General features: G+C 50.1%; 1 protein-coding gene across 2 annotated transcripts in view; it reads left to right on the top strand.

The window, feature by feature from the left end:
* The first annotated feature begins 743 nt into the window (after nucleotides 1-743).
* Hdac11 (histone deacetylase 11) overlaps nucleotides 744-9073 on the top strand; it is a 17175-nt gene continuing 8845 nt past the window's right edge. Inside the window, exons 1-3 of one of the 2 annotated variants that reach the window (XM_004648044.2) lie at nucleotides 744-868; nucleotides 1439-1587; nucleotides 3759-3859. In XM_004648044.2, coding sequence (XP_004648101.1) covers nucleotides 867-868; nucleotides 1439-1587; nucleotides 3759-3859 — 252 coding nt within the window. In that variant the 5' untranslated portion in view covers nucleotides 744-866. The remainder of the gene's footprint in view (nucleotides 869-1438; nucleotides 1588-3758; nucleotides 3860-9073) is intronic. The other variant, XM_023708332.1, reaches the window with a different exon arrangement.

The following is a 9073-nucleotide window of genomic DNA, read 5'->3' as shown; positions in this document are numbered from 1 at the left end:
TCCCAAGTAACAGACCCATAGACACCCTCTAGAGGTCCTGGGCTTCATGGGGAAATTGGGACTGGGGTACACAGGCACCCCAGTGTACCTGAAGATTGGGTTAGCAGCCCTGTTCTACAGATGAGGAAACCGAGGGTCGGAGAACCCGTAGGACTTGTGGAGGACGTGCATGTCTCACAGCAGAGCTGCCAAGGATGGGATAGGTGGGGGCCAAACCCAAGGGGACTGTGTGACCCTAAGACAAGCGACGTCACAGTTCACATTACGCCAGAGACAGCAAGCCCAGAAAAAAAAAAACCAAAAAAACCCCATTGCTCCAACATTTTACTGATGGACCTACAAACTCAGAAAGTGCATCTGCCTGCCAAAGGTCACACAGCCAGTCTGGCTCCCCTCACCCCAAAGGAAAACTGGACGTTTCTCCCAGTCTCTCAGTTTCCTAGTTTCTAGTCAGTTTGGAAACGCGCAGAAAACAAGCTGGGAGTACAGGGCGGGGACATGGAGTGGTCACGCCCACGGGGCGGAACAACGCCGCACCTTCCTCCCCTGTGCTACGCGCCTTGATGAAGGGGCGTGGCTTTCAGAGTCCTGTGAGATCCACTGGATAATGTCTGCGGTGGGCGGGACTTTGAGCTTGATAGGCGTCGTGGGCAGAGCCTTCTTTTGGCGAGCTGGTAAGTGCGGGATTTAGTCCCTTTGTGACGCAGGCGCAGGGGCGGGAAAGGAGGGGCCTGCGCTCGGCCGGAGCTCCGCCCCCAGCGGAGGCGGCCGAGGCGGGGGCGTGTCTGGGGAGGGCCGGCCCGGCCCAAGCCCCGCCCCGCTCGGTCGCGGAGCGGCCGCCAGCGCTGGGAGGGCCAGGCCCCGGGATGTGAGTGCGACCGGGTGGGGGCAGGGGTGCTGATCCCGGGGTCCCGGGGGCCCCCGCGGGGTGCGGGTTCTGGAGGTGCCGGGGGTGGTGGGCGATGGGCGCCCCGCCGGATGCAGGGCCAACCACGATCTGGCGGGCGCTGGCGACCCTCGCGGCTCTCTGGCCTCTCTGCCCCAGATGCAGCCACCGCGCTGATGCCCGCAAGTCTCACAGTTGGGGATCCGAGGCCTGGGGCTACGCCGCCGCCGCTGTCGTTGTTGTCGTGCGGAGGTGTGCTGTTGGGGCCTTGTTGCCAGGCACACCTGGAATGTGACCTTGGGCACACCTGGTCCCCGGTGTCACGGGGGTGCCACGGCGGCCCCTGCTTCCCAGGGTGCTGAGAGTGAGCCAGGCCGGAGCTGGGTGCAGGGTAACCCGCCCGGGCCTAGCGAGGAGCTGTTTTGATTCTTGTTGCTGTTCATGGCCCATTTCTGAGGCAGAGGGAGTGAGCCGCCAGGGTCAGTGGAGGGGAAACAGCTTTCTCCCCCGAGGCCGCCCCCATCTGTGCCTCTGTCCCCATGCATCCCGAAGGCCACACACCACCCAGCTGTACCAGCATGTGCCAGAAACGCGCTGGCCCATCGTGTACTCGCCGCGCTACAATATCACCTTCATGGGCCTGGAGAAGCTGCACCCTTTCGACGCTGGCAAATGGGGCAAGGTGATCAGTTTCCTAAAAGGTAGGAAGGCCCCTCCCCTGCTTCCCCTAGCAACACTGATCCCTCCTGGGCATTCCGGGCCAGCATCAGCTGCAGATCCTCCTACCACAGCCTTTGGGCTCAGATTGCCTTCTGTGCCAGCTGTCTATCCAAGGATCTTCCCAACAGATTCCTCAGCATGGGGTGACCCTGCCTGTCACTAGTCCTGGTTCTGTCACTGTGCATAGAAGTCCTGACTCCATCCCCAGAGGCCCAAACAAGGGGGAGCCTGTGCCTGTGCAGAGCCTCGAGATAGTAGGGAGAGTTTGGGGCCCCCAAAATTTGGAAACTTGCCCAAAGCAGCAGGGCGGCTTCAGGTTCCCCATGCATGGTTAAATCCTCAGTGCTGCTCTGGGGAGCACAGGGTTCTGCTGTGGGTGGGAAGTTCAGATGTCTCTGTGTGGATGTCCTCCTTATTCCTTAAATCAGGGGCCCTTTAATTGAGAGAAGTAGAAAAGTATACCCAACGTTGGATGAAACACTGAATATTTTAAAAGCACAGCCACCTTCTGATCACACCATGAAGAGCTAGCTTATCTTTAACATCTGGAACAATTTTTCAACAGCTCCAGAGCCAGCCTCAGGCTCTGTGCCTGTCTCACAGTACATGGGATCAGATGGGAGACTGATAACACCAACTGTTTCCATTAAGTTTTTATTTTATTTTTAATTTTTTTAACATTTATTTATTCAGTGTGTGTGTGTGTGTGTGTGTGTGTGTGTGTGTGTGTGTGTCCAGCTCAGCCCACCAGAGGGCGTGGCTGGCGGATCGAACCGCGGTCCCTGTGCTTTGCCAAGCTTGTTCCAAGTAGGTGCTTTAGACCACTGAGCCATCTCTCCAGCCCCTAAGTTTTTATTTTATTTTTTAGGTATTTAGTACAGGATCTACAGAGTCTCACTACACAGATCGGACTGTAGTGATTCTCCTGTTTTTAGCCTCCCAAGAACTGGAATTACAGTCCCGCACCACCACACCAGTCTCAATCACTGTCTCAGTGGGTCCTGTGGGCTGGGCCAGCTGGGCACACTGGTCCCTGAGTCTTATTCTGCATAACTTAACTAATGGCAGGGAACACTGATTCTCCCTTTGCAGGAGTGACCAGAGTGAGCTTTCAAAGAGTAGAAAGTAGAGCATGCTGGGAGGCACCATAGGGGATAGCCTGGGGATGTGCATGTGGGACCTGCTGGCTTCCTATCACCAGTCCCTTGGCCTCTGGGTACCAGAGCATCACAGGCTGCTTTGTGCAGTGCCCTACACCATTGCCTGGTCTCAACCTCAGTTTCTTTTTTGTGCAGTGGAGCCAGACTTGTCTGGGGCAGCCAGACCCCCAGCAGTGCTAGGCAATAGTGTGGCATTTCTCCTGCTGTCCCCTTACACCATCTGTTTCTTTATGGACTGCACATTTTTTTTTTTTTTTTTTTGTGGAACCGGGAACTCAGGTCCTTGCGCTTGCCAGGGAAGCACTTATTCCACTGAGCCATCTCCCCAGCCCCTGGACTGCACATTTTTAATGACTTAGCCTCTGGGATTTTTTCTTTTAAAGCTTAAATTTAATTTGAAAGGGAACATTATGTTATTTAAGTGAGAAAAGGCAGTTTTACTTACCATAATTAGGTCATACTAAAATAATAATAATAATAATAATAATAATAATAATAATAATAATAATGGCATTGAAAACATCAGTGTAATTCAACCCTGACTGACTACTGTTGCCTGTAGGCCTTGAGACCTTCTCAGGCAATGATAGATGATCTATGATCGATGATTGGGTGGGGCACATATTGGGAGGCCACACCCTCCAAAGCCTCCCATGATGTCATCAGAAGGTGGAGAATTCCAAAGAAGGGATTTTTTTTCTTACCACAAGAGCCCCAATTATTGACTCTTGTGCCACCTGTCATGAGTGTTGAGCCCATGGCTGTCTGTGGCTTGGGAAACACGAGGGTTGCTGTGTGCCCAGAGTTTCATACCTCCTAAGCCAGCTGGTCTTACAGTTGCCCACAGTGGCCTGGTAGACAGCTTGTTGCCAGCACACAGCACCCACCTTCTCCTGGGCAGGGGCTGCCAACGCTGCAGGTGGGGCCAGGGTTGTGCTGGACCTGGCGACAGTGGGGCCAGCAGAAAGAAGCAGGATGCTTTGTGCTTGCAGAAGAGAAGCTGCTGTCAGACGGCATGCTGGTGGAGGCACGGGAGGCCTCGGATGATGACCTGTTGGTGGTGCACACCAGGCGATATCTCAATGAGCTGAAGGTATGGGCCTGTGGCCTGGGGACTTTGGGTGGGGGACAGAGCAGTTAACCCTGGGAAGCACAGCTGCAGGGGTGCCACTTTTGTCCCCAGAGTAAGGGGACTTAGGAATCTCTGTTTCCAAAGAGGAGGAGAAAGGAATCATGTAAAGGTAGGTAGGGAGGGTGTGCTCTAGTGATGGAACCAACTTCTGGCTTTTGGGCTTCTACATGAATGATGTTCTTTTTTCCTTTGAGATGGGGTCTGACTGTTGCCTAGGCTGGTCTTGAACTAGGCTCAAGCAGTCTTGCCTCAGCTTCCCTCCCAGGTCCTAGAGCTGCAGGACTTACAGCTACCACAGTAGGCTATATATCAGTGACTTTGTATCTGTGTGCAGAAACCTCTGCTGGGGTGACCAAAGTGGGGGACATCAGCCCTGTCCCCATCAAGCTAAGACTATTCTGCTTTAGCCTGCTTTTATATTGGGCTGAAGTTGAAGATTCTGTTTGAAGAATTTTGTTATGACTTGTTGAAACTGGTGGGTTAAAAACAAGTTTGAAATTTTCCTCCAGGGCCTGGCAGAAATGGGCAAGTAGGTGAGGCACCCTGGGGTGCATTAGGGAATCCCTCCCCTTCCCAGGTGGTCTTGGCTGGGCCCAGCATACCCAGAACCCCTGGCTTCCAAGATAAGCCAAAAAAGGTGATTATTAAGTAGCTTTTCCTGATTTATTGATTTATTTGGTAGGGGGACTGAAGCTAGGACCTTCGCACCTAGTTACAACCTCAGACCTTTCTTAAAATTTCGAGACAGGTCTCACTGAGTTGTTCAGTTGTGCATGTTGGACTTCTGCTTTCGATAATCCTGCCTCAGCCTCCCTGAGTGTTGGCATTACAGATGTGCACCACCACACCTGGCTCCATTTCCTCATTTCTTAATGTGGCAACTCACTTTAAAATTTTGCTGTCTCATCTGCAAACCAGACTGGGCCCACTGGGTGCCTGCTGGTGACCTCTTTGTAGAGGAGGCCACAGAGCTTCCATCAGGGCCTGTGGTTGTGAGTGCTGAGAGCCTGGTTCATTTCTTCCGTGGGAGCAGTTGTTGCGTGAGACTACAGTGCTGCCAGCCTGGCCCAGGGGGCAGCATCCAGGATGCCCCAGGCCTCCATCTCCTGAGTGACGTGAGTGAGCCCTGACCCTAGCATACTGGCCTGACTCATAACAGGTGCCATGATCTGAGTCCCCTCCACTCTAAGGTGGACAAGCTCTGGCCTTGAAGCAGGCTATGCCTGCTAGAGGGCCCCTGGGGCATCCATCAGGTCTTGGGGAGACTTGGGTAGGGTACCATCTGTCCTTTCAGTTTCCTGGTCAGAGGCAGCTGATCCTCCCCACCAGGCCCAAGCCATGCAGGTTCTAGTGAGGACTGCATAGCGCCAGCTCAGGAGCAGTTACCAGGAGGTGCAGCCCAGCCCTAGGAGAATGTGCACGGCCTTGGCAGGAGGCCCAGGTTTGGCTGCCCTGGTTTCCTGGGGAGAGGCATGCGTGGTTATAGACACAGCCAGAGCCAAGCTAGAAGGACAGGGTGACCAGAGTCTAGGGGGAGGGGTGCACAGGGATAAGACTGGGGAGAAGGGATCAGCTCCAAGGCCCCACACCCCTGAGGCCCTTTAGGGCTTGCTGCCAGCCTGGACTTAGTACCCTAAGGCCTGAAAGTAGCTTACTGTGTGATAAGTAATAATAATTTTTTAAAAAAACATTAAAAAGTAGAGTCCCAAGTAGAAAACTGAGGTCAAAAGTAGGAGGGGAATTCAGATACATCAGCTTAAACTGTTGACAAAGAGATTATGATAGAGCTTTGCATTTGGCTAGGAGCTCCCTGGCAGCTGGATTGAGAGGAGAAACAGGATTTCTGTAATTCCTGCTAAGGCAAAGGAGCAGTCAGTCATTCAACACAGCAACACTGAATTCCAGGTGTGTGCTGAGCACCGAGAGGAACGCAACAGCAGGCTTCCCTGCTTCATGGATTTGCATTTTAGTTGTAGATAATGGAAAATACAGCAGCCATAGAAGAACATTTCTGGCAGTGCCAGGGGTGAAGAACCACAGGTGACCAGGAAAAGGACAGAAACTGCGCTAGGGCATGGTGTAGCTAGGGGTAGGGCATGTGGTTGTGCATGTTGGAAAGAGTCTGGTTTTGTTCCCGGTATGGTAAGCCTTCACAACTGCCCGTGGTGGGTGAGATCTGGAGTTGGTCCCACTGAGGGTGGTGGGAGAGTCAGGATCCAGTGAGCGCGAGGCTGCCTTCTGGATGTTGGGGAACCGGAATAGGACAACAGAGACCTGGCCCCTTCCTGGAGCTGGAGTCTCGGGGAGGGAGAGAAGGAACTGCAGTGATGTCCTGCTACAGGGTGTAGGAGGGAAGGAGGCCGTGGAGAAGCGCTAGGGGGACAGCAGCTACAGCCAGCTCACTGAGCCTTGAGCAAAGGTGAGGCGAGAGCCCAGGCCGGAAGGGGTGTGGACATCAGAGAAGGGGGCAGTCAGAGCAGAAGGCGCTGCCTTGCAAAGGCCCGGGGCAGCAGTGTCTCCTGTGTTAGGGATTCAGACCCTAGCACGACAGGGCCTGGAGACCAGAAGTCCCAGGAGAGACTTGGGGGGACTGGGATAAGAGCCCTGGGTCTCTGCCTCTGACTTACATCTGTTTTCAGTTATTTGAGATTTAAACTAAGAAGCAGAATTGCTGGGTTATGTGATAATTTCTTCTAAAGAATCACCAAAGTGATTCTCAGAGTCTGCATTATTCCCATTGACATTATACCAGGGTCCCAACTCTTCACACCTTTGTCATCTCTTGTTATTTTATTTTTGTTAAATAAATGTGCCCAGTGATGTGATGTGAAGTAGTTTCTTGGAATTTTCATTTGCATTTCTGTAATAGCAGTAACACAGCACAGAGCTGGCCTGATAGCTCAGCGGACTAAAGCTACTGCTTAGGCAGAGCGCAGCAGCCGGGTTCTATCACGGTGTACCCTGCGGGCCCTGCCCCTGGGGCACGCTGAGATGGCGATGGAGACTGGGTGTGGTGGCACGTGCCTGTAATCCCAGTGCTTGGGAGGCTGAAAACAGGAGATTCACTACGAGTCCAATCTATGTAGTGAGACCCTGTAGACCCTGTCCTAAATACAGAAAAGAAAAAAAGAAAGAAAGAAAGAAAGAAAGAAAGAAAGAAAGAAAGAAAGAAAGAAAGAAAGACAACAATAACAACAAAAAGCAGCACTTTTTTGGAGGGTGGGAAGGCTTGTTGATGATTCACATATCTTTGAAGAAATGTCTGTAAGTCCTTTGCCTATTTGAAGAATTGGATCATCTTTTTATTGTTAAGTTGTGAGAGTTTTTTTATGTGTTATGGCTGTTGCATGACTTGCAAATATCTTCTCTCATTCTGTGAGCTGTCTTTGTATACATCTGATGATGTTCTTTGATAAGCAAATTTCAAAAACTGCTGAAACTGAGCTCTTTTTTCTTTTGTTGTTTGTACTTTTAGTGTTATATTTAGAAGTTCATTTCTAATTTTAATTTCATGACTATTTATTCCTTTTTTTAAAAATTATTTTTTATTTTTCATTTGTAGGGAAGAGTCTATAGGGTATTCAGGGTCTCGCTACTAGATTGGACTCATAGTGAGCCACATGTTTATCGCCTCCCAAGAGCTGGGATGACAGGCATGTGCCACCACACCCAGTCTACATGACTATTCCTATGTATTTTTTAAAAGAGTTTTATAGTTTTAGCTGATACTTAGGTCTTGATAGAGTTTGAGTTAATTTTTGTGCATGGTGTAAGAGGGCAGTTTTTTTCCCTTCTTTTTTCCCCCCAGTATCGGAGATAGAACCCAGGGCCTTCAGCTGAGCTCCAGCACTCTCCCTCTCCATCTTCTTCTCCCTCTCCCTCTCCCTCTCCCTCTCCCCCTCCCCCTCTCCCTCTCTCCCCTACCCCCCCTTTTACTCGCTAAGTTTCCCAGGCTGGGCTGGAACTCTAGCTCCTTCTGCTTCAGCCTCCCAGAGTGCTGAGATTGTAGGCTCCACCTTCATTCTTTTGCATGTGGATGTTTAGTCCTCCCCGCACCCCTTCTTAAAGACACCCCCACCCCTTTTAAGCAGTGCTGCACATGGACTGCAGGGCCCTCCATATCCCAGACAAGTGCTCTGCCACTGAGATACACCCAGTCCTGTTTTTCATCAAATAGTCTTAGTATTCTTGTAGGAAGTCACCGATCACAGAGATCTGAATTTATTGGTAGAGTTATAGTTTTCACTTGGTAGATATTTGTGTTGATTTGTCGATTCCACATTGCTTTAGTTACTGTAGCTTTGTACTGAATTTTTTTTTTTGTACTGAATTTTGAAATTCAGAAATATGAGTATTCTGACTTCAGTTTTCTTTTTAAATATTATTTTGACTGTTTTGGGTCCCTATGATATTTTTAGTTTTAGAGAGGGCCACTGGAATTTTTGACAAAGATTGCATCCATACTTACTGCAGATCTTTTGGGGGAATACTACATTCTAGTCCATGAACATGGGATGTCTTTTCATTTAGTTAGATCTTCTTTACTTTAATTTCAGCCACATTTTGTAGTTTCCTAGGGACAAATCTTACCTCTTGTGATTCAGTTCATTCCTAAGTATTCTTATTCTTTCTGCTGCTACATAATGGAATTGCCTTTAATTTCCTTTTCAGCTTGCTTGTTTCTAGTGCATAGAAATACAACTGCTCTTTCTGTGCTGGTCGTGCAGCCTGTGATGTGGCTGAGTTCGCCTCTTAGCTGGCATCACTGTGTGTGCGTGTTCTGAGGATCATCTGTGTATAGTGTCATGTCATCTGTGAAGACAGGTAGATTGCACTTCTTTCCAGTTTGATGCCTTGTGTTTCTGTGTCTGTCCGATTACTGACCAGAACTTCCAGCACTATGCTGAGTGGAGGTTTCTGGGCAAGCAGCTTTGTGGGACTCCTCATCTGAAGTGGAAGCATTTGAGAGTAATGTTGATGTTTCTTTCTGTTTTTAACCTCCTTTGCCATGCCATGAGAGAATCCTCTACTCTTGCTAGTTTGCTGAGTGAGTTTTATTCTGGAAGGATGTAGGTTTTCTTTTCTCTTCTCTTCTTCTTCTTCTTCTTCTTCTTCTTCTTCTTCTTCTTCTTCTTCTTCTTCTTCTTCTTCTTCTTCTTCTTCTTCTTCTTCTTC

This window comes from Octodon degus, unplaced genomic scaffold (assembly GCF_000260255.1).
Source record: "Octodon degus isolate 3935 unplaced genomic scaffold, OctDeg1.0 scaffold00350, whole genome shotgun sequence".
Lineage (NCBI taxonomy): Eukaryota > Metazoa > Chordata > Mammalia > Rodentia > Octodontidae > Octodon > Octodon degus.
Note: the sequence above shows the minus strand (reverse complement) of the source record. Positions and strands in the feature narration are given on the sequence as shown.